At 39.1% G+C, this 25667-nt stretch overlaps 1 protein-coding gene and 1 non-coding gene across 2 annotated transcripts; one reads left to right on the top strand and one right to left on the bottom strand.

Moving 5' to 3' along the window:
- Positions 1-431: 431 nt before the first annotated feature.
- On the top strand, positions 432-24743 carry LOC128290586 (uncharacterized). Its single transcript, XM_053026291.1, has 3 exons — positions 432-508; positions 24114-24362; positions 24488-24743. The coding sequence occupies exons 1-3, from the start codon at positions 432-434 to the stop codon at positions 24741-24743; spliced, it is 582 nt and encodes a 193-aa protein (XP_052882251.1).
- Positions 3096-3202, bottom strand: LOC128290822 (small nucleolar RNA R71). The gene has a single exon (XR_008280607.1). It is a non-coding gene; the product is annotated as a small nucleolar RNA R71 (small nucleolar RNA).
- Positions 24744-25667: the final 924 nt, after the last annotated feature.

Raw genomic sequence — 25667 nt, 5'->3', positions numbered from 1 at the left:
TTTTCATAAAACATCTGTTAATAAACACTGGAACTATAAAATGATGCATAAAACTTTTAATACAGATAAAAGTGTAATATGATAATGAGCACCAAAGGTACTTGTGAAAGGGGTACAAGAGGCCGTGGCGAAGGCCGTGGAGGTGTTCGGGCTGGGTCATTGGCATCGGGTCACATGCCTAACAATGAAGCTAGAGAGGCATCGACTTCACCTGTGATTGTGACAAGGTCACATGATCATGCGACTGAGGACGACGTACTGTCTCAAGCTATGTTACAAATTCTGGAGAGGATCGCTGGGCCCAATATTGGTACTATGGGACGTGGGTCGGTGATGGAATGACTTAGGTCTAATAGGGCTGAGATTTTTAGGGGTATCGCTGGAGTTACCCCTAATGTGGCTGAATATTGGATTGGGCCACTAAGAGGATCATGGATGACCTTAACTGCACCTCTGAGCAGAGACTGAAAGGTGCGGTGTCTTTGCTACGAGATGAAGCCTATCAATGGTAGCTTACCGTTAAAGAGGGTACTTAGCCTGACCGGTTGACTTGAGAGTTGTTCAAAACTGCATTCCAAGGGAAATATGTGGGCGCTAGTTATGTGGATGCCCGTAGGAGAGAGGTTCTGAATTTGACCCAAGGGGATAAGTCAGTAGCAGAATATGAGTCTGAGTTTCTATGACTTAGCCGCTATGCGCGTGAGATGGTGGAAATAGAATACGAGCGATGTGTTCATTTTGAGGACGGCCTCAGAGATGATCTACGAGTTTTGATTGCTCCACAGTGGGAGTGAGATTTTGCTGTGTTGGTGGAAAAGGCAAAAATCATTGAGGAGGTGAAGCGCGCTGAGTGCTAGAATTGTGAGACGAAAAGGGGTAGGAGTAAGAGGGTTTGGGAGCCCTCAAGTTCAGCTGGGAAGCCTAAGAGAAAGGCCAGAGTTGATGGGCCAGTCAGAGTTAGGCCCTCTGTTGCTGCTTTTGGGCCGCAGTCTTGTGCTATTTGAGGGTGATAAACCGTAATTTATACATATTTTTACCCTATGTATAACGCATTTTATGGATGATTTTCCATAAGAATTGGTGAATTCGATGCTCCTAATGCTTTAATTTCATGTTTTATACTTAGGAGAGCATAGGAGAGTGAAAGGAATGAGAAACAGGCCAAAAACAGAGAAAATAGGCCAAAGTACGAAATCAACATGGCCTGGACCTCCTTACACGGGTAGACCACACGGCCGTGTCAATCTGGCAGAATCGAAGCATGACTCACACAGGTATAGCACATGCCCGTGCCATTCTAATAGGCTTGAACACGGCCTGAAGTAATCCCACACGGGCGTGTCCCTGTAGAGCCCAAGTTAAGTCCAATTCGGAAAAGGCCACTTTTGAGCTCTTCTAGGCATTCCAAAGCCTATAAATACACCCTAGAAGAGGAGAAAAAGGGTGACGGAGAAGGGGGTGTAAGGAATTACTCCAAGGAAGCTGATTGATCCATCTCAGAAGTCGGATTCATCATCAAGACTGAAAATCTCTCCTCAATTTCCCTTCAAGAGTTTTGGGTTTTCTTTATGTTTTGTATTCTTTATTTTTCTGAGATGTTTTCTTATTTAGTTATGAACTAAATCCCCTAAATACCTAAGGGGAATGAAACCTAAGATGAATCTTGTTATTATTTTCTGAATCGTATGATAAATATTTAACTTGTTATTAATTATGTGTTCTTAATTCTTGTTTTAATATCCAGGATACTGATTCAAACTAAGCTCTTATTCAGAGGAGGAATAGACCCTGCCTAAGAGTACATTTATCATAATTAAGCGGAGTTGATTGCGCGCCTAGAAATAGGGTGACAAGATTTTGCCGGATTAGGCTGAAACCTAATAAGGGGATCCATAGATCGAGTTAATGCAACCCTAGAGTGTTAATTAGAGAAAAGTCTCAGTTATTCAATCTAGGGATTAGACGTTATTATTCTTGAATAGGGATAATAACATAACTTAGGGATCTCTATGGAACAAGTTGAATGAATAAATCGTCCGAGTCGGAGCAAAATAACAAGTAAAGTCTATGTGGATTTTTCTTTAGGTATTGTCTTCATTCAATCAATTTTCCCAAAAGAAATTCCCCAATTCTTTTCTCTATGTGTTCTTAGTTTAGATAATTAGTTAATTAAAACAAAACCCCATTATTCTTAGGCTAGATAACAAAAAGACAATGATTATAGTACTTTTAGTTCATTTGGGTTCGACAATCTGGTCTTGCTAAAACTATACTATTGTTCGATAGGTACACTTTCCTACATCGCGATAATAGTTAGTTCAAGAATGAGTAATTATAAATATTTAAAACCTATCACGAAACCTCACAATCAAGTTTTTGGCGCCGTTGCCGGGGAACTGAAATATTAGGAACGCTAAATTTTTATTACTTTAACCATTTATTTTTCTTGCAATTTAATTTAATTTTATTATTATTACTACTAATTAATTTAATTTTTCTTTCTCTTGGAAGGTTTTTATAGTTTATGACTAGAAGAAACCCGTCAGGACCATTACTTTTTGACGAAGAAATCGATCGTACAGTTCGTAAAACCAAAGAGAAATAAGGCGCAACTTAAGATACACGAGAATGAGCAAGAAGACGATACTCAACCCCCAACTGAAGAGATGGCTGAAAACCAAGGCAATCAGCTACCTCCTGCAATTGCGGTTAATCAAAATCCTGCTCCGCGCACTATGTATGACTATGCTAAACCTTCTGTAATAGGAACTGAGTCAAATATATTTAGACCTGCTATTGCTGCGAATAATTTCAATCTGAAACCTAACACAATTCAGATGATAGAGCAGTTTGTTCAATTTGATGGTTTGCAGGATGAGGATCCCAACACTCACTTGGCAAATTTCCTAGAATTTTGCGACACTTTCAAAATTAATGGCGTTTCTGATGATGCCATTCACCTTCGGTTATTCCTTTTTTCACTGAAAAACAAAGCTAAACAGTGGTTGAACTCATTACCACGAGGGTTTATCACTACTTGGGAACAAATGATCGAAAACTTTTTACTAAAATATTTTCCGTCGGCTAAAACGGCTAAGTTACGTAATGATATCTCTTATTTTGTGCAGATGGACTTAGAAACACTTTACAATGCAAGGGAGAGATACAAGGATCTAGTTTGAAGATGCCCTCACCATGGGTTACCTCTATGGCTGCAAGTTCAAACATTCTACAATGGTGTGAATCCCTCGATAAGATAGATGATTAACACAGCTGCTGGAGTAACCATCAACAGCAAAACATCGGAAGATGCCTATAAGTTTATAGAGGAGATGTCACTGAATAACAATCAGTGGCAAGTCATGAGGACAAAGCCAATGAAAACAGCCAGCGTTTATAACGTCGATTCGGTCACCATGCTCTCTAATCAGGTAGAACTCTTGAATAAAAAGATTGATGGTTTTCTTAATTCTTCACAGGTTCACCCAGTAATGCAATGCGAAGCAAGTAGCGGTAGAAAAAACCATTAGGAATACCAACCTTATGGCCACAAAATGGATATCGAGCAATTAAACTACATGGGTAATAATCCTCGACCGCAAAACAATCCATACAGTAATACTTATAATGCAGGTTGGAAGAACCACCCAAATTTCTCCTAGGGTGGTCAAGGAAATCAAAAGCCACAAAATCCTCAGGGTTTTCAACAGCCACCTTATCAACAAGAGAAGAAACCGAATGTAACACCCCGAACCCGCGACCGTGGCCGGAGTCGAATACGAGGTGCTAACAGACTTAACTTAATTATTTCCACAGTCCCTTTAAAAATTTCCAGACTAGCTGGTTACTGCATCACTGTCGCCTTAAAATTCATATCTTGAGTTTCAAAACTTGGAAATCAGTTTCATAAATTTTTCCTGAAACTAGAGTCATATTTCCATCTATGTATTTTTTTCTAGAATTTTTTGTTGGTCCAATTGTTACATTTTATTAGTTAAAGTCTCCCATGTTACAGGGATCGACTGCACTGACCTTCGCCCATTACAACTTGGATATCTCCCTGTGCAGGGCTTCAATACTGATTCCGTTTGTTTCTATAGAAACTAGACTCAAAGAGGAATCTATACATATATGGCATGACTCCTAATTGTCTCTGGTTAATTTACAATGAATTTACAAAGTCGGAACAGGGAATCCAGAAACCGTTCTGGCCCTGTTTCATGAAAACCTAAATATCTCTTAACATACAACTCATATGACCATTTCGTTCCTTCCATATGAAATTAGATTCATCAAGGTTCATTTACATAATTTATTCACTATTTAATTCCATTCCTGCTATTTTTAGTGATTTTTCACATCAACACCACTGCTGCTGTCAGCATCTGTTTTCAGGTAAACTTTACCTATTTCGTGGTTTCCATGGACCAACTAGAGTTTTGTCATACATAGGTCCACCTATGATCATATTTAGCCATTCCAAGGGCTGATCATTTCCCAACACTTCCATTCCAGTCCATATTCACATCATGAAACCATATATACATACATAAACACAAATGGTCTAATGCCATACTCCACTTCTACGAGCCATTTTCGCATGGCTGTATACACATACATCACAAAAAGTATTTGAAAAACAACAAAGGGTAGTCCTATACATGCCATATCCAGAGTTCAACTAAAAGAGTACCAAAGGGCTTTGATAGTGTGGATGACTTGACTTGATGATCCCGAATCCGATAGCTAACGAACAAAATCTAGAAAACAAAGAGCCAAAGCAAAGGGGTAAGCAATTTAATGCTTAGTAAGTTTCAAGCAATGAAATTGGCTTTGACTAAAGTATTACGTTCACATAGCTAAATGAATCACTTTATTAATACACATTTTCATAATCATACTTACTTCACACTTCATCAACATATACACACACAAGGTATCAACCTATCTAAGAGCCGAAAGTTCGTTAGTCGATTGAACGAACACTATTTCAAACGAATTGACTTTTCCGATGCACATGTAAACATACCTTATCGTATGGGTTTTTCGAGCGTATTAATTGAATTTATTACAGCACCAAAACGCTCACCTTCAAACCGAGTTTCTTCGGAATTTAGCCGGATATAACCACAAGCACAATTGCCTTCGGGTCTTAACCCGGATTTGGTAACTTGCACAAATGCCTTCGGGTCTTAGCCCGGATATAACAACTCGTACAAATGCCTTTGGGTCTTAGCCCGGATATAACAACTAGCACGAATGCCTTCGGGTCTTAGCCCGGATATAATCATTAGCATAAATGCCTTCGGGACTTAGCCCGGGTATCATTCAAATGCTCATGTACACATATATCAATAATCACGACACATCCATATTTCATTTTCGTTACTAAGGCTCAACCACAAAACATTTATCAAACCTTTCCAATTTCGGCTCAATAGCCACACACAAAGAGCATGATTTCAATTGACATTATAGCGTAGTCCCTACGCACATTCGGCTATCCGCCATAATATGACAAATCATTTCAATATAATTCAAGTTGGGTCGTTACTCGAAGACTTACCTCGGATGTTGTCGAACGATTTCGACGGCTATTCGCTCACTTTTTCCTTCCCCTTATCGAATTTAGTCCCCCTTTGCTCTTGAGCTTAATTTAACAAATAAATTGATTTAATCATTTGAGCCTCGACAAGAGGAATTCAAGGTACTTAGCACACATATATTCATTAGACATTAAAGTCACATATGTACGGAATTCATGAATTAAACTCAACACATTTGTTAGTACTCTCCTTAGCCGAATTTTCTAAGTCAAGATAAAGCCTTCAACATGCTTACTCATGGCGAACAACACATCAACCTAGGTACTCATTCATGTGGCTGATTATGCATGTTGGTGTTGAGGCCAATTACATGTTTAATACCACACATGAATGGCATACATTTTACTAACTAATGCATTACATATTGTAGCTTAATACACATCTATCATTTACTTCATAACCGAAACATCATCACAAGTAAATATATACCTTGAGATAGTATATATGTCATACCAATACATCATGTGCAAACATATATACATATAGGTGCAAGGGCCGAATCTCAAGTTGATTATAACCAAATACAAACATATATCCAAAACACAAATCTTACCTACCATGCAATAAGCATAAATCATTCTTATGGATATACCATGGCCGAATACATCACAACACCATATCATTTCGATTTTGGTCATGGTTAAACAAAGAACTTAATGTCTCACTCCAAAAATGCTAAAAAGAAGGTCCAAGAGCCATCAATCCACCATCACATGTATCATTAGCAAGCTTCATATTTAACATGCAATGGCATCAACACAAAATCCCCTTGGCGAATATCATCCCCATGACATAGCAAAGTTTTGAACCATGGACTAATTAGAACTCAAGCTAGCAACTAAAAACATGCATGAATCTCATGGAACACCATCAAACATACCTTAACTTATATGCAAATATGGCCGAATATCTTCAACCTTTCTCCTTTCAAACCGGCCAAGAAGAACCAAAGGATAAAGCTTTTCTTTTCTCTTTTTTTTTTCTTTTTCTTCCTAGTTTTGGCTCAAAGAAAGGATGAACAAATTTTTTTTCTTTTTCTTCAACTCACGGCAATGGGGGATCACACACCTTCTTTCCTTTTTTTTCATTTCTTTATTCCTCACCTTAGTTTAATGTTTCCTCCCATATTAGCCAACAAAACATGTCTATGACATGTTTTGCCCATCCTCCTTTGTCATGGCCGGCCACCACTTATAAAAAGAGGGGTATTTGACATGCAAAACCATTGTTTTGCATGCATGCTTCAATTAGTCATCACACATTTCCCTATCCTACTTTCAAAGTTTACTACTAGGTCCTTTTTAGTGAAATTCACATTTATAACCCTAAATCAAATCATCAAAAATGTCACACACAAATTAACACATATCATAGGCATCAAAATGAATATTAAATTATTTTTATGCCTCGGTTTTGTGGTCCCGAAACCACATTCCGACTAGGGTCGTTTTAAGGCTGTCACAACTCTCCCCCACTTAAGAAATTTTCGTCCCCGAAAATCTTACCGGTAAATAGGTTTGGGTATCGCTCTTTCATAGAGTCCTCGGGTTCCCAAGTAGCTTCTTCTATCCCGTGTTTGAGCCATAACACTTTCACTAGAGGAACCCTTTTGTTTCGCAACTCTTTCACTTCACATGCTAGGATACGAATCGGTTCTTCTTCATAACTCATATTGGCTTGAATTTCAACCTCTGATGGACTAACTACGTGCGATGGATCAGATCTATAGCGTCGAAGCATCGAAACATGAAAGACGTCGTGAATCTTTTCGAGTTCAGGGGGCAAAATCAAACGATATGCATCTGGACCGACTCGTTCGGATACTTCATATGGCCCGATGAACCTCGGACTCAATTTGCCCTTACACCCAAATCTGAGTATCTTTTTCCAAGGTGAAACTTTAAGAAACACTTTGTCTCCCACCTGATACTCAATATCTTTTCGTTTCAGATCCGCGTACGACTTCTGGCGATCTGTGGCTGCCTTTAGACTTTCACGGATCACTTTTACTTTCTGCTCAGCATCTTTAATCAAATCAACTCCGAAAATTTTACTTTCACCGAGTTCGGTCCAAAACAATGGTGTACGGCATTTACGCCCGTACAAGGCCTCGTAAGGTGCCATCTTAATACTTGATTGAAAACTATTGTTGTAAGCGAATTCAATCAAGGGTAAATATCGTTCCCATGAACCACTAAACTCGAGGATGCAACATCTCAACATATCCTCAAGTATCTGAATTATCCGCCCGGATTGACCATCGGTTTGGGGGTGAAAGGCGGTGCTAAAATGCAACTTGGTACCCAAAGCTTCTTGCAATTTCTTCCAAAATCGTGAGGTGAATCTCGGATCTCTATCCGACATGATAGAAATAGGTACCCCGTGTAATCTCACGATCTGAGAAACATACAATTCAGCTAATTTATCCATTGAAAAATCCGTGCGTACGGGGATAAAGTGAGCCGACTTAGTCAATCTATCAACAACGACCCAAATCGCATCTTTCTTACTTGCCGACACTGGCAACCCAGATACAAAATCCATCGTTACTCGATCCCATTTCCATTCAGGTATCATGATCCGTTGGAGTAAACCCGTAGGCACTTGATGTTCCACCTTCACTTGCTGACATATGAAACACTTCGAAAGAAAATCGGAAATGTCTCGTTTCATACCATACCACCAAAACTGACATCTTAGGTCGTTGTACATTTTTGTACTCCCCGGGTGGACTGACATTCGGCTACAATGAGCTTCGTTCAGAATTATCGAAATAAGTTCTGAATTTCTTGGAATACACAAATGATTTCTGAACCTCAAACAATCGTCACCATCAACTTGAAACTCTAATTCCATATTCGGAACACATTCAGCCCGTCTTGCAACCAACTCATCGTCGACTTTCTGAGCTTCACGAATTTGATGAATCAATGATGGTTTGGCCTTTAATTCGCTACTAACACATTGTCGGGTAGAATAGACAAGTGTACATTCATCGTCAGAAAAGCAAGCAAAGTGATTTCCGCTTAAGGCGTCCGCAACCACATTAGCCTTTCCGGGTGATAATCGATGACAAGCTCATAATCTTTTAACAACTCGAACCAACGTCTTTGTCGCAGATTTAAGTCTCTTTGAGTCATCAAATATTTGAGACTTTTGTGATCCGAATACACATGGCACTTCTCACCAAATAAGTAATGTCGCCATATTTTCGTAATAATACGATGGCGACTAATTCGAGATCATGGGTCGATAATTTTTCTCATGTGGCTTTAATTGTCTCAACGCATAGGCCACAACTCGACCTTCTTGCATCAATACGCAACCTAACCCAAGTAGGGAGGCGTCACTATAGATGAAAAACTCTTTGCCCGATTCGGCCGCACTAAAATTAGAGCTTCCACAAATAAGTTTTCAGTTGATCAAAACTTTTCGACATTTTTCCGTCCATTCAACTTAACATCTTTTGGAGTAAGCTTCGTCATGGGTGTGGCTATCATTGAGAAACCTTTTACAAACCGTCGGTAGTAACCGGCAAGTCCCAAAAAGCTCCGAACCTCAGTAATGTTTCTCGGAGGCTTCTAGTTAAGTATGGCTGAAATTTTGCTCAGGTCGACTCGAATACCCGATGTCGATACCACATGACCCAAGGAGCTAACCTCTCTTAACCAGAACTCACACTTGCTGAATTTAGCATATAACTGCTTATCCCGTAAAATTTGCAACACTAATCTCGGTGTTCAAGATGTTCGGTCTCATTTCTTGAATAGACCAAGATGTCATCAATGAACACAACTACGAACCGTCCAAATATCGTCTCAAGATCCGATTCATCAAATCCATAAATACCGCAGGGCATTAGTGAGCCCGAACGGCATCACTAAGAACTCGTAGTGACCGTACCTCGCTCGAAAGCGCTTTTGGGTACGTCCAATCTCGAATCCATAATCGATAATAACCCGATCTCAAATCTATCTTTGAAAACACCGAGGCTCCCTTTAGTTGATCAAACAAATCATTAATACGCTGATAACGAATATTTATTCTTTATCGTCACTTTATTCACCGACGATAGTCAATACACAACCTCATTGTTCCGTCCTTCTTTTTTACAAACAATACTGGTGCACCCAAGGTGAGAAACTTGGTCGAGCGAAACCTCTATCCGTCAATTCTTGCAACCGAGCTTTCAACTCCTTTAACTTGGTTGGTGCCATACGATACGGAGCTATCGAAATTGGCGTAGTCCTGTACAAGCTCAATACCAAACTCTATCTCCGAATAGGTGGCAAACCCGTAATTCTTCGGAAAAACATCCGTATTCGCAAACCACCCAAGACAGATTCGGTTTTATTTCTAACTCCTTATCATCAAGTACATATGCAAGGTATGCTTGTGCCCTTTCTTACATATTTCGGGCCAACATTGATGATATTACAACGGCAACCCTTTAAGTCCGTAGACTCAACTCGGATCATCTCGTTATTTACGCACCTCAAATCCATAGTCTTGCTTTTGCAATTCACAACCGTATCATGCACGGTCAACCAATCCAAACCAAGAATAACATCAAATTCATCGAACGGCAAAAGCATCAAGTCCGCGGAAAACAGAACCTCGAATTACTAGGGGCATTTCTTATACACTTTGTCAACAAGCACGAACGACCCAAGGGATTTGACACCGAATTACGAACTCAAGAGACTCAATAGGTAAAGTCTTCTTGGATGCTAAGGTTTCGCATATATAAGAATGAGTAGAACCGAGGTCAATCAAAGCAATCACATTAGTATCAAAGAGAGTGAAAGTACGGTAATAACATCCGGCGAGGAAGCATCCTCGCGTGCGCGTATGCATATAAGCCCTAGCAGAGCGCGAGCCTCGGATCTGGTCGTAGCATCTCTAGATCCTCTCGACCACCACTAGCATTGCTCAGTATTTCTAGATGGTCTACCTCGGCGTTGGTAGCGCCCGGTTTCCCACTCGATTTACATTCTGCTCAGCAACCTCGGGCAATCCTTAATGAAGTGGTCGATCGATCCGCACTTGTAACAGAGCGGTCATGGAATCTACAACTTCCGAATGCCATTTGCCACAATCATCGGCACTCCATTCTATCTCGTCGTTCATTCCCAACACCGGCGATCAAGTGCCTCGTGTACCCATTGGGGTCGATCACGATCTCGTCTAAAAGGCCCGGTGCCTCTAGACCAGCCCACATCATCTCGAAATTTCTTCGATGCTGTTGAAGAGACTTTCCGAGGATCTTTTACGAAACTCTCCGGTTCCCACATCAACTTTTTGTTTTTCTTTTCTAAGCTCTTGACTTTACAAGCTCGCTCGACAAGTACTACGAACTCCCGTATTTCAAGAATGCCAACGAACATTTTATATCTTCATTCAGCCCATCCTCGAGCGTTTACATGACACCCTCGGACGAAACACATTCCCGGCGTATCTACTAAGTCTAACAAATTTTAGCTCGTAATCGAATCGACATAGAACCTTGCTTAAGCTCAAGAAATTCCTTCCGTTTTTGATCAACAAATCTCGATGATATACTTTTTCCAAACTTAGTTTGGAAAAACTCCCAAGTTACTTGCTCTCGGGCACAATGAAGTCGAGTACTCCACCAATAGTAGGCGTAATCATGTAGCAAGGAGATAGTACACTTTAGGCATTCATCGGTGTACAAGATAGCTCATCGAGTGCGGATAGTGTTGTCCAACCAAAATTCAGCTTGCTTCGGCATCGTCGCTATCCGTAGCTTTAAATTCGGTAGCCCCATGTTTTCGGATTCATCAACTGGGGCTTATTTGACCTTATTTGGTCGATTCATCGAGGCATTGTAGGTGCGGGGTTGTGTTTGTTGGGAATGGAGGTTGTGGAACAGTAGTGTTAGTTCGAATGTATTGGTTGAACCAATCATTCATCACGCTATAAAAAGCTTGCCTAGCCTCATCATTCAGATTACTAGCATTATGTTGAGAGTCCGCCGGAGCTGTCCCTTGTGCGGGAGCAGGCGCTACACTCTCAAGATCATCAGCTACCACTCGGTCGGGATCGGGATCCATTACTATAAATAAACACATTTCAATTGTCAGAAATCACCACACTATCAAATAATCACATAAAATGGCATGTATAGCTAGACCCAAACGCATTACGGTAGTCCTAGAATCAACTAAACCGTAGCTCTGATACCAATAAAATTGTAACACCCCGTACCCGCGACCGTGGCCAGAGTCGAATACGAGGTGCTAACAGACTTAACTTAATTATTTCCACAGTCCCTTTAAAAATTTCCAGACTAGCTGGTTACTGTGTCACTGTCGCCTTAAAATTCATATCTTGAGTTTCAAAACTCGGAAATCAGTTTCGTAAATTTTTCCTGAAACTAGACTCATATTTCCATATACATATTTTTTTCTAGAACTTTTGGTTGGGCCAATTAGTACAGTTTATTAGTTAAAGTCTCCCATGTTACAGGGATCGACTGCACTGACCTTCGCGCATTACAACTTGGATATCTCCCTGTGCAGGGCTTCAATACTGATGGCGTTTGTTTCTATAGAAACTAGAATCAAATAGGAATCTATAAATATATGGAATGACTCCTAATTGTCTCTGGTTAATTTACAATGAATTTCCAAAGTCGGAACAGGGAATCTAGAAACTGTTCTGGCCCTGTTTCACGAAAACCTAAATATCTCTTAACATACAACTCTTATGACCGTTTCGTTCCTTCCATATGAAATTAGATTCATCAAGGTTAATTTACATAATTTATTCACTATTTAATTCCATTCCTGCTATTTTTAGTGATTTTTCACATCAACACCACTGCTGCTGTCAGCATCTGTTTTCAGGTAAACTTTACCTATTTCATGGTTTCCATGGACCAACTAGAGTTTTGTCATAAATAGGTCCACCTATGATCATATTTAGCCATTCCAAGGGCTGATAATTGCCCAACACTTCCATTCCAGTCCATAGTCACATCATGAAACCATATATACTGTGACAGCCTTAAAACGACCCTAGTCGGAATGTGTTTTCGGGACCACAAAACCGAGGCATAAAAATAATTTAATATTTATTTTATTGCCTATAATATGTGTTAACTCATGTGTGACATTTTTGATGCTTTAATTTAGAGTTATAAATGTGAATTTCACTAGAAAGGACCTAGTAGAAAACTTTGAAAGTATGATGGGGGAATGTGTGATGACTAATTAAAGCATGCATGCAAAACAATGGCCTTGCATGTCAAATACCCCTCTTTTTACAAGTGATGGCCGGCCATGACAAGGGAATATGGGCAAGACATGTCATGAAACATGTTTTGTAAGTGCATTATGTAAGGAGAAATAAAATAAGATGCATGGGTAATAAAAAATAAAAAAAAATTGTGTGTGAAGGCTCTCCCCCTCCCCATTGCCGTGAGTAGAGGAAAAGAGAAGAAAAAAAATTGTTGTTCATCTTTTTTTTCATTTTCTTTGAGCTGAAATTCTAAGGAAGAAGGAAGGGGTTCTTGCTTCATGCTTGGTTTGGAGGGGGATTAGGAGGAAGTTTGGCCATACTTGTGTCAAGATTAAGGTATGTTTGAGGTTGTGCCATGGGATTCATGCATGTTTTTAGTTGCTAGCTTGATGTTTTTATTAGCCCATGGTTCAAATCTTTGCTATGTCATGGAATGATATTCGCCAAAGTGGATGTGGTGTTAATGCCATTGCATGCTAAATATCAAGCTTGATAATGATACATGTGATGGGGATTGAGGACTCTTAGATTTTCTTTTAGCATTTTTGAATGAGATACTAAGTTCTTTGTTTAACCATGACCAAATTGAAACGGTATGGTGTGGTGGTGTATTCGGCCATGGTATATCCATAAGTACGATTCATGCATGTTGCATGGTAAGTAAGATTTGAGCTTTGGATATGTCTTTATATTTGGACATAAGCAACTTGAGATTCGGCCCTTGCACCTACATGAATATATGTTTGCACATGATGTATTGGTATGACATGTATACTATTTCAAGGTGTATATTTGCTTGTGATGATGTTTCGGTTATAAAGGAAATGATAGATGTGTATTGAGTTACAATATGGAATGCGTTAGTTAGCAAAATGTATGCTGTTTTTTTTTTTGTGTGGTATTAAGTGTATAATTGGCCTCAACATGGACATGCATATTCGCCACATGAGGGAAATGGTGTGCATGCATTCGGTTAGAGGCAAGCATATTGATGCCTATTCTTGGCTTAGAAAATCCGCTAAGGAGAGTACTAACTAATGTGTTGAGTTGATTCATGATTTCGCACATATTTGACTTTAATGTCTAATGAAAATATGTGGGCTAAGTACCTTGAATTCCTCTTCGATGCTCAAATGATAAAACCAATTTATTTGTTAAATTAAGCTCAAGAGCAAAGGGGAGCTAAATCCGATAAGGGGAAGGAAAAAGTCGTCGAATAGCCGTCAAAATCGTTCGACCACGTCCGAGGTAAGTTCTCGAGTAATGGAACTTAGATTATGATTTGATTAGATCATGCTCTTTGTGTGTGGCTATTGAGCCGAAATTGCAAATGTGATAAGTGACTTGTGTTTGAATTTTGCTAATGAGAATGAAATACTGAATGTGTCATGATTTATTGATAATTGTGCTTGGCTATTTGAATGATGTCCGGCTAAGTCCCAAGGCTTTGTGTTAAGTGACCATATCCGGACTAAGATCCAAGGCATTCGTGCGAGTTAATAAATCCGGGTTAAGCCCAAAGGAATTTGTGCGAGTTACTAAACCCGGTTAAGTCCCAAGGCATTCGTATGAAGTTACTATAACGGGGTTTGTCCCAAGGCATTTGAGATAGTCGTTATATCCGGTTAAATTCGAAGGTACGTGATTCGAGAACGGCGTTCTTGCTTTAAAAATTTCAGTTAATACGCTTGAAAAATTCCAGCAATGAGGTATGTTCGTATGTGCTTGAAATTAGTTGATTCCTTCGAATGATATTCGCCACCAAGTAATGAGCTTCCGGTATTTGGCTAAGATGATCCCTTATGTATGAATATAGGGGCTGGAATGTGAAATAAGTATGACATTGAGAATTTGTGCATACGAAATTATCCGTTAGCTATATGATTGCTATGCTTTTGTTGTGCTGGAATCCTTGCTCAAACTTACTAAGCATAAATTGCTTACTCCGCTTTCTCTGTTTCTCTGTTTTATAGATTTCGCCGTTAGCTATCAGATTCGGGATCATCGAAGTCGAAGTCATCCACACTATCAAAGCCCTTTTGGTATTCTTTTAGTTGAACTCCGGATATAGCATGTATAGGACTACCCTTTGCTGTTTTTCAAATACGTTTTGTGATGTATGTGTGTACAGCCATGCGGAAATGGCTCGTAAAAGTGGGGTATGGCATTAAACTATTTGTGTTTATGTATATATGTATGGTTTCATGATGTGAGCATGGACTGGAATGGAAGTGTTAGGCAAATGATCAGCCATTGGAATGGCTAAATATGAGTATATGTGGACCTATGTATGACAAAACTCTAGTTGGTCCATGGAAACCACGAAATAGGTAAAGTTTACCTTGAAAACAGATACAGACAGCAGCAGTGGTGAGCATTTGAAAAATCACTAAAATTTGTAGGAATGGAATTAAATAGTGAATAAATTATGTAAATGAACCTTGATGAATCTACTTTCATATGGAAGAAACGAAACGGTCATATGTGTTATATGTTAAGAGATATTAAAGTTCTCGTGAAACAGGGCCAGAACAGTTTCTGGATCCCCCGTTCCGACTTTGGAAATTCATTGTAAATTAACCAGAGATTATTAGGAGTCATTCCATATATGTATAGATTCAACTTTGAGTCTAGTTTCTAAAGAAACAAACAGAATCAGTATTGAAGACCTGTACCGGAAGATATCCAATTCGTAATGCATAAAGGTCAGTGTAGTCGAACCTTGGAATAGGGGAGACTTTAACTAATAAACTGTACTAATTGGCTCGACCAAAAATTCTATAAAAAAATCTGTAGATGGACATATGAGTCTAGTTTTGGGGAAAAATTACGAAACTGATTTTTGAGTTTTGAAACTCAAGATATGATTTTAAAGGAGACAGTGATGCAGTAACCAGCTTGTCTGGAAATTTTTAAATGGACAGTGAAAATGATTAAGTTAAGTTCGTGTGCACCTTGTGTTCGACTCCGGTAACGGACTCGGGTACGGGGTGTTACATATACATACATAAACACAAATGGTCTAATGCCATACTCCACTTCTACGAGCCATTTTCGCATGGCTGTATACACATACATCACAAAAAGTATTTGAAAAACAACAAAGGGTAGTCCTATACATGCCATATCCAGAGTTCAACTAAAAGAGTACCAAAGGGCTTTGATAGTGTGGATGACTTCGACTTCGATGATCCCGAATCCGATAGCTAACGAACAAAATCTAGAAAACAAAGAGCCAAAGCAAAGGGGTAAGCAATTTAATGCTTAGTAAGTTTCAAGCAATGAAATCGGCTTTGACTAAAGTATTACGTTCACATAGCTAAATGAATCACTTTATTAATACACATTCTCATAATCATACTTACTTCACACTTCATCAACATATACACACACAAGGTATCAACCTATCTAAGAGCCGAAAGTTCGTTAGTCGATTGAACGTACACTATTTCAAACGAATCGACTTTTCCGATGCACATGTAAACATACCTTATCGTATGGGTTTTTCGAGCGTATTAATTGAATTTATTACAGCACCAAAATGCTCGCCTTCAAACCGAGTTTCTTCGGAATTTAGCCGGATATAACCACAAGCACAATTGCCTTCAGGTCTTAACCCGGATTTGGTAACTTGCACAAATGCCTTCGGGTCTTAGCCCGGATATAACAACTCGCACGAATGCCTTCGGGTCTTAGCCCGGATATAATCATTAGCATAAATGCCTTCAAGACTTAGCCCGGGTATCATTCAAATGCTCATGTACACATATATCAATAATCACGATACATCCATATTTCATTTTCGTTACTAAGGCTCAACCACAAAACATTTATCAAACCTTTCCAATTTCGGCTCAATAGCCACACACAAAGAGCATGATTTCAATTGACATTACAGCGTAGTCCCTACGCACATTCGGCTATCTGCCATAATATGACAAATCATTTCAATGTAATTCAAGTAGGGTCGTTACTCGGAGACTTACCTCGAATGTTGTCGAATGATTTTGACGGCTATTCGCTCACTTTTTCCTTCCCCTTATCGGATTTAGTCCCCCTTTGCTCTTGAGCTTAATTTAACAAATAAATTGATTTAATCATTTGAGCATCGACAAGAGAAATTCAAGGTACTTAGCCCACATATATTCATTAGACATTAAAGTCACATATGTACGAATTCATGAATTAAACTCAACACATTTGTTAGTACTCTCCTTAGCAATTTTCTAAGTCAAGATAAAGCCTTCAACATGCTTACTCATGGCGAACAACACATCAACCTAGGTACTCATTCATGTGGCCGATTATGCATGTTGGTGTTGAGGCCAATTACATGTTTAATACCACACATGAATGGCATACATTTTACTAACTAATGCATTACATATTGTAGCTCAATACACATCTATCATTTACTTCATAACCAAACATCATCACAAGTAAATATATACCTTGAGATAGTATATATGTCATACCAATACATCATGTGCAAACATATATACATATAGGTGCAAGGGCGAATCTCAAGTTGATTATAACCAAATACAAACATATATCCAAAACACAAATCTTACCTACCATGCAATAAGCATAAATCATTCTTATGGATATACCATGGCGAATACATCACAACACCATATCATTTCGATTTTGGTCATGGTTAAACAAAGAACTTAATGTCTCACTCCAAAAATGCTAAAAAGAAGGTCCAAGAGCCATCAATCCACCATCACATGTATCATTAGCAAGCTTCATATTTAACATGCAATGGCATCAACAAAAATCCACCTTGGCGAATATCATCCCCATGACATAGCAAAGTTTTGAACCATGGACTAATTAGAACTCAAGCTAGCAACTAAAACATGCATGAATCTCATGGAACACCATCAAACATACCTTAACTTAGATGCAAATATGGCGAATATCTTCAACCTTTCTCCTTTCAAACCGCCAAGAAGAACCAAAGGATGAAGCTTTTCTTTTCTCTTTTTTTTTTTCTTTTTCTTCCTAGTTTTGGCTCAAAGAAAGGATGAACAATTTTTTCTCTTTTTCTTCAACTCACGGCAATGGGGGGATCACACACCTTCTTTCCTTTCTTTTTTTTTCATTTCTTTATTCCTCACCTTAGTTTAATGTTTCCTCCCATATTGCACCAACAAAACATGTCTATGACATGTTTTGCCCATCCTCCTTTGTCATGGCCGCCACCACTTATAAAAGAGGGTATTTGACATGCAAAACCATTATTTTGCATGCATGCTTCAATTAGTCATCACACATTTCCCTATCCTACTTTCAAAGTTTACTACTAGGTCCTTTTTAGTGAAATTCACATTTATAACCCTAAATCAAATCATCAAAAATGTCACACACGAATTAACACATATCATAGGCATCAAAATGAATATTAAATTATTTTTATGCCTCGATTTTGTGGTCCCGAAACCACATTCCGACTAGGGTCGTTTTAATTCTGTCACACCGAACCTTGAGGAGATGCTCTCTATGTGACAACCTTAAATTGACCCTAGTCGGAAAGTGGTTTCGGGACCACTAAACCGAGTCATAAAAATAATTAACCGTCATAGTTGATGCTCATTATATGTACATATGCATGTGTGAAAATTTCATGTTTGAATTTTGTTAATTGTAAGTAAATTTTATCAAATAGAACTTATGTGAGAAAATTTAGAAATGCGCTAGGCAAATGTAAAGTGGCCTAATAATGCATGTTGTGAAAATGATGGGTTTGCATGTCAAATTACCCAAAATTAAAGCATAGTGGTCGGCCATGCTATGGGTGGAAACATGTTGTAAACATGTTGTGTTAGTGTGTTAGTGTGTTATGTTAGAAAGAATAAATAAAGGGGTTAGGATTAAAGTAATGCAAAGGGAGGAGTGATGAAAAAAATTGTCTCACCCATGCCCCCCCCCATTGCCATGAATTGAAGAAAGAAAACAAAAAAAAATGTTCATCCTTGAACATCTTTGGCCAAAAATTTTAAGGAGAAAGGAAGAAAAAAGGATTTTCTTGCTTCTTGTTCTGTTGGTTGGTGTTTAGGAGGAGGTATGTTTGGTGTTGTTCCATGAGATTCATGCATGTTTTTATTTTATTTTATTTTATTTATTTGTTAGCTTGAGTTCTATCTAGCCCATGGTTTAGATCTTTGCTATGTGATGGAGATGATATTCGGCCATGGGTGTTGTCTTCTTGGTTGATGTTTGATGTTGTGGTGATGAGGCATGAAGATGGGTTAAGTTTCGCTAAGGAGGATTTGTGATTGATGCCATTTGCATGCTAAATGTGAAGCTTTGTAATGATACATGTGGTGGTGGATTTTCTTTTAGCATTCTTGAATTAGGCCTTAAGTTCTTTGTTTAACCCATGACCAAAATTTAAGTGGTATGGTGTCTTGATGCATTCGGCCATGGTAGGAAGTAGAAGAGAAGCATGGTTGTTGATCATGTTATTTGGATGAAAATGGTAGTAAGGTGAAGTGCAAATGTTAGTATTTGATTTCTAGAGTATAAATGTGTATTAGCCGAGTTTTGAACTTAAAACGAGTTGGTATTTAGTCAATACAAGTAACCATAATTGTAGAATGTGTTAAGTGTTGCAATCGGCCTCAACATAGACATGCATATTCGGCCATAGAAAGAAGATTGGTGTTGCATGTATTCGGTTAGAGGCAAGCATATTGATGCTTTTATTTTGGCTTAGACAATCGGCTAAAAGGGAGTGTGGGTTAATATGTTGAGTTGATTCATGATTTCATATGTATGTGACTTTAATGTCTAATGTATATATGGACTAGGTACTTTGAGTTCCTCTTTTCGATGCTCAAATGATTAAATCAATTTATTTGTTAAATTAAGCTCAAGAGCAAAGGGGAACTAAATCTGATAAAGGGAAGGAAAAAGTGGTCGAATAGCTATCGGAATCGTTCGACAACATCCGAGGTAAGTTTTCGAGTAACGAGACTTAGTTTATGATTTGATTAAGTCATGACGTATGAGCATAACAAATATACGGTGATATGATGATTCTACTTGAATTATATGTTGAGTTAATTAGTCTATACATATAACGGGTAGCCGTATGTGCATAGAGATCGTGTCATAAAGCAAACTAAACCATGCTGTTTGTATGTGGCTAGTGAGCCGAAAATGGGATTGCTTAATACGTGACTTGTGTTTGAACTCTAATTATGAAAATGAAATATAGATGTGTCATGATTTATTGATATGTGCATAAATATTTGGATGATAACCGGCTAAGTCCCAAGGCATTTTATGCTAGTGACTAGTTCCTGCTAAGTCCCAAAGGCATTTGTACGAGTTATTATATCCGGCTAAGTCCCAAGGCATTTGTGCGAGTTACTATATCCGGGCTAAGTCCCAAGGCATTGGTGTGAGTTACTATATCCGGCTATGTCCCAAGGCATTGAGCGAGTAGCTATATCCGGTTAAATCCAAGGTACTTGGCTTGGGAATGAGCGACCTTGCTGTAATAGTTTCAATTAATATGCTCGTAAAATCCCAGCAATGAGGTATGTCTCGTATATGCATTGAATTAGTTGATCCTTACAATTAGTATTCGCTCAGTCGATAAATGAGCTACCGCCTTTGGCTAAGTTGATCTTTGTGTATGAATATAAGGGTTGGTAATGTGAAGAAAGTATGATATTGAGAATTTGTGCATATGAAATTATCTGTTTAGCCATATGAATGCTACACTTTAGTTGTGTCTAATTTTATGGCTCAAACTTACTAAGCATTAAATGCTTACTCCGTTCTTTGAATCTCTGTTTTATAGATTTTGGTTCGTCAGCTATCGGACTCGGGATTATTGAAGTCGAAGTCACCCACACTATCAAAGGCCCCCTTTTGGTACACTTTTTGTTGAACTTTGAAATGGCATGTATAGGACTACCCGTTTTGTTGTTGGTCATGGACCCTTTGGTTTTGTATAAATTTGGATAGCTATGCGAAAATGGCTTATATACACTTTGAGCTTAGTATTATAATCATCTTGTATGATGTTCATTAAGAGGTATGGAAATGTTTGGGAACGATTAGCCATTGGAATGGTTAATCATGATCATATTTTGTGCTATATATGCTAAAAGGGCTAGTTGAATCATGGAAACTATGTAATAGGTAAAGTCTACCTTAAAAATAGATGCTGATAGCAGCAGTGACGTGAATGTGAAAAATCACTAAAAATAGTAGGAATGGAATTAAACAGTGAATAAATTATGAAATCGAACTTTGATGAATCTATTTTCATAGGAAAGTAACGAAACGATCATATGAATAGTATATTATGAGATATTTAAGTTTTTGGGAAATAGGGCCAGAACGGTTTCTGGATTCCCTGTTCCGACTTTGGAAATTCATTATAAATTAACCAGAGATAATTAGAAGTCATTCCATATATGTATAGATTCCTTTTCGAGACTAGTTTCTATAAAAACAAACGGCATCAGTATTGAAGCCCTGTTCAGGGAGATATCCAAGTCGTAATGTACAAAGATCAGTGTAGTCGAACCCTGAAATAGGGGAGACTTGAACTAATAAACTGTACTAATTGGCTTGACAAAAAATTCTATAAAACAATTTGTAGATGGACATATGAGTCTAGTTTCAGGAAAAATTTACAGAACTGGTTTTCGAGTTTTGGAACTCGAGATATGATTTTTAAGGTGACAGTGACGCAGTTAGCCAGCTCGTCTGGAAATTTAAAATGAACTGTGCAAATAAGTGATTTAAGTCTGCAAACCCCTCGTGTCCGACTCCGGCAACGGTCTCGGGAACGGGGTGTTACACTCTAAATTCATCTCAGTGTCAGAAACCCATTTCCAAAATACCGAGACAGCACTTAAAAATCAACAAGCATCGATCCAAGAACTCAAAACTCAGATAGGCAAGCTATCAAAACTAATCTCCAAATGACCACAACGTAGCTTACCAAGTAATACTGAACCTAACCCAAGGGAACACCTCAACGCAATTAGTACTCAAGATAAGGAAGGATTCATTGCGCCTAAGCCAGAATTGATGCAAGAAACTGTGGTGAGCAAAGGTAAAAGTGAGATAAGTCATAACAAAATGGTTAATGAAGAATATAAACCTTGTGTCTCATATCCTAACGCGACAAGGAAAGACCACTCAAACGAACAATTCAGTAAATTCCTTAAACTTTTGAAAAAATTATATATTAACTTACCATTTATTGAAGCTCTGTCACAGATGCCGAATGCAATGAATTTTTAAAAGAGCTTTTAGTAAATAAGCGGAAGTTGGACGAAGCGTCGCATGTGGAGCTAAACGCAATTTGCTCAGCTATTCTACAGAGTAAGATACCCCACAAATTGAAAGATCCAGGGAGTTTTACAATTCCTTGCTTAATTGGTAGTTTAGATATAAATCATGCATTAGCTGATTTAGGGGCTAGTATTAACGTCATGCCTTACAAAATGTTTAAGCAACTAGGTCTTGGGAAACCTAAACAAACTAGGATGAGCATTCAATTGGTAGATAAAACTATAAGATTTCCTAGGGGTATTATTGAAAATGTACTAGTGAATGTAGATAAGTTCATATTTCCTGTTGATTTCGTTGTTCTAGACATAGAGGAGGATAATAACACCCCTTTGATTTTAGGGAGGCCCTTTTTAGCAACTGCTAAAACAATTATTGATGTTGGCATAGGTGAGCTTACACTTCGTGTGGGAGACAAAACGATCACCCTTCAAGCTCGTAATTCTGGCATCGCATCGAACATTGAAGGTAATGGTCCACACCATTCTACTAAACCTAACAATATGGTGCAACCTACTTTGCAGAAAATGAGTCTGAAAGAAGCACACGAGTCGTTCTCAAGCAATATTAGAGGACCTATTCATGAAGATCGAAGACTACAAATCGAGGAACTCGATGAATGGCTGATGCACAAACCAAGAACACCTGACAAACTAAAACTACGCCAAAATGAGCCCCTCTCCAAATCAACTTAAGGTTGGTGATAAGGTCTTATTAGATGCCGCAGATCCCCACATTGTCACTACCACACTGAAGAAAGGAAATCCCTCTTACAGTACTCAGTATTTTTCCATTTGGTATGGTGGAGGTGAGTCATACCAAGTTCGGCACTTTTAAGGTAAACAACACCCGATTAAAACCTTATTTTGATGAGATTGATAGCAGGAATGAGAAGTATAAACTCCTCAAACCACTATGACCATTCACTGAAGAGGTAAGTCGATCTTAGACTATAAATAAGCACTTCTCGGGAGGCAACTGAGCACTAACAATATTAATTTCTTTACATTTTGGTATTTAACTCCTAACTTACTAATAGAAATCTTGAATACAGGTGTTTCCACAGAGACACAGCCAAGAACACAAGCGTGCTTAAGGCCGTGTGAAAACAGGGCAAGGATTTCCCTAACACGGGCTACGATAAACTGCCACGGACGTGTGATATAGCCATGGTCGAGCCTGCCAAAACAAGCCCGTGTGGAGGAACCGTGGACGAACCTGTTAAAATAGCACGGGCGTGCGACACGCCTGTGTCTAACACCCGTGGGCGAACCTGTCAAATTAACACGAGCGTGGGGCTTGAACACACGAGCGTGGGAGAAGCGAACAAAGCTAGACACGGTCATGCGACACGGCCTTGTGAACCAACACGCTCGAGGCACATGGGCGTGTGTCGAATTTCAGATGCACCAAAATAAAAAAAACGTAAAACACATGGGCTGAAATTGGGGCACACGGCGTGTCCTATGGCTGTGTGTCCCAAAATCTATAAATAGGCTGTACTATTCATTGTCTTCCCCATGTAATTATAAATATTTAAAACCTATCATGTAACCTCGTGATCAGAGGGAAACGCCAACAGGACGCGTGCTGGGTGCAGATGGGGACGTGTTTAAGGTACGAGTCTTTAGAGCATCGCATCAGAGATTGTCCACGTAGGCCAGGTCAGATGCAAGCTACTAGTATGGGTACTGTTTAGCCGCCGATAGGTTTTCTGTAGCCATCGAGAGGTGTTTAGCAGCCACCGAGAGGCCATGGTCAGGCCAGGGGTGGAAATGGTATGAGTCGTGGCCGTGGAGCACCAGGCAAAGGTGCTGGTCACACAGAGGTGAGGCAGCAAGTCCTGGTTTATGCTACTCATCGCTGAGAGGATGGAGATGCCTCAGATGTTATTACAGATACATTTTTAATTTTCAGTGTACCTTATACTGCATTGATAGATGTAGGATCTACCCATTCCTATGTTGCCTGTACTGTTACTGAGAACTTGGGGATTCTGGTTGAGAATACTTCAAGTGGAATTACTATATTGAGTCTGTTGGGGCAGTCCATAAAAGTTAATAAATTGTTTAGAGACGTCCCTTTAGAAATACAAGGGGTTATCTTTCCGATAGATCTGATGGAACTCTCTTTTGGAGAATTTAATTTGATACTGGGCATGGACTCGTTAGTTAAATACTAAGTTTGGACTGTGCTAGTAAATGGGTAGTACTGAGAACTGAGGTAGATGAGTAAGTAGTGGTAATTAAGGAACGACGAAACTATTTGAGTAATGTAATTTCTGCTTTAAGGGCTAAGAAGTTGATTTGTAAGGGTTGTGAGGCGTTCTTGGCCTACATCAGTGTTTTAGAAGTTGGGAAATGTTCGGTAAAGGATATTAGGACTGTTAAGGATTTTCCAGACGTCTTTCTTGAGGAGCTACCGGGGTTACCCCTAGAACGTGCAATAGAGTTTGGGATTGAGCTCCTTCCTGGTATAGCTCCGGTATCCATCACCCCATATAGAATGGCACCAAAGGAGCTTGTAGAACTCAAAGCTCAAATTTAAGAGTTATTGGATCGAGGGCTCATCCACCTAAGTGTGTCTCCGTGGGAGCACCGATTTTGTTTGTGAAAAAGACTCATTAAGCTTTAATTTCATATCTCATTTAGCCTCTAATTAAATTTCTACTATTTTTTGTGATTTTTCAAATTCGCATCTCTGCGACTGTCCAAACAGTTTTATTATCAATTTTGATCTTTCACACTTTGGTTGCATTCTTTGCTTATCCTTAACAATTTTTCCAACTTCCAGTCACATATCGCTTATTACTCATACGTTACACATGTGTATTCTTACACTTATCATTACAAGGTCATACATAATTTCACTTAGTCGATTTTCCCATTGAACACTTCGGATCGAGTCTCCGATACTTGGTGGTTTCAGCGCGTAGTTCCACCCATCATATAGTTCGGCTCTCTTGTACACATGGTGAACATGAACACTTAGTACCACCCATGTGACCTAGCCATTTTATCTCATAGCCCTCTTGTCTACATGGTGTCCTTAAACATACATTAGGAAGAGATTGAGACTAAACTAAACACATAAAAAATTTTCGGTGCTAAACAATTTTTTCTAAGTTACAAAGGTCACACGCCCGTGTGAACAGGTCATGTGCCTCACACGGCATTAGACACGCTCGTGTGTCTAGGCCGTGGTGAAACAGGGCATACATACTAACTTGTCCACACGACCATAAGACAGGCCCGTGTTCCAGGCCGTGTGCAAATTAGGGAGGCTACTAACTTGGGCTACACGGCCAGTCACACACTCGTGTGTCTAGCCCGTGCTCAAAACTCACTTAGCCACACGTCTTGGCACACGTCCATGTGTGCAACCCTGTGGTCTACCCAGTCTCATTTCAAAATGGCCCTCGAGCAACACGGAAGAGACACATGCCTGTGTCCCTGCCCGTATAGGTAAAAA

Source organism: Gossypium arboreum, chromosome 3, assembly GCF_025698485.1.
Source record: "Gossypium arboreum isolate Shixiya-1 chromosome 3, ASM2569848v2, whole genome shotgun sequence".
Taxonomy (NCBI): domain Eukaryota; kingdom Viridiplantae; phylum Streptophyta; class Magnoliopsida; order Malvales; family Malvaceae; genus Gossypium; species Gossypium arboreum.
This window is presented reverse-complemented; position numbering and strand designations above follow the sequence as displayed.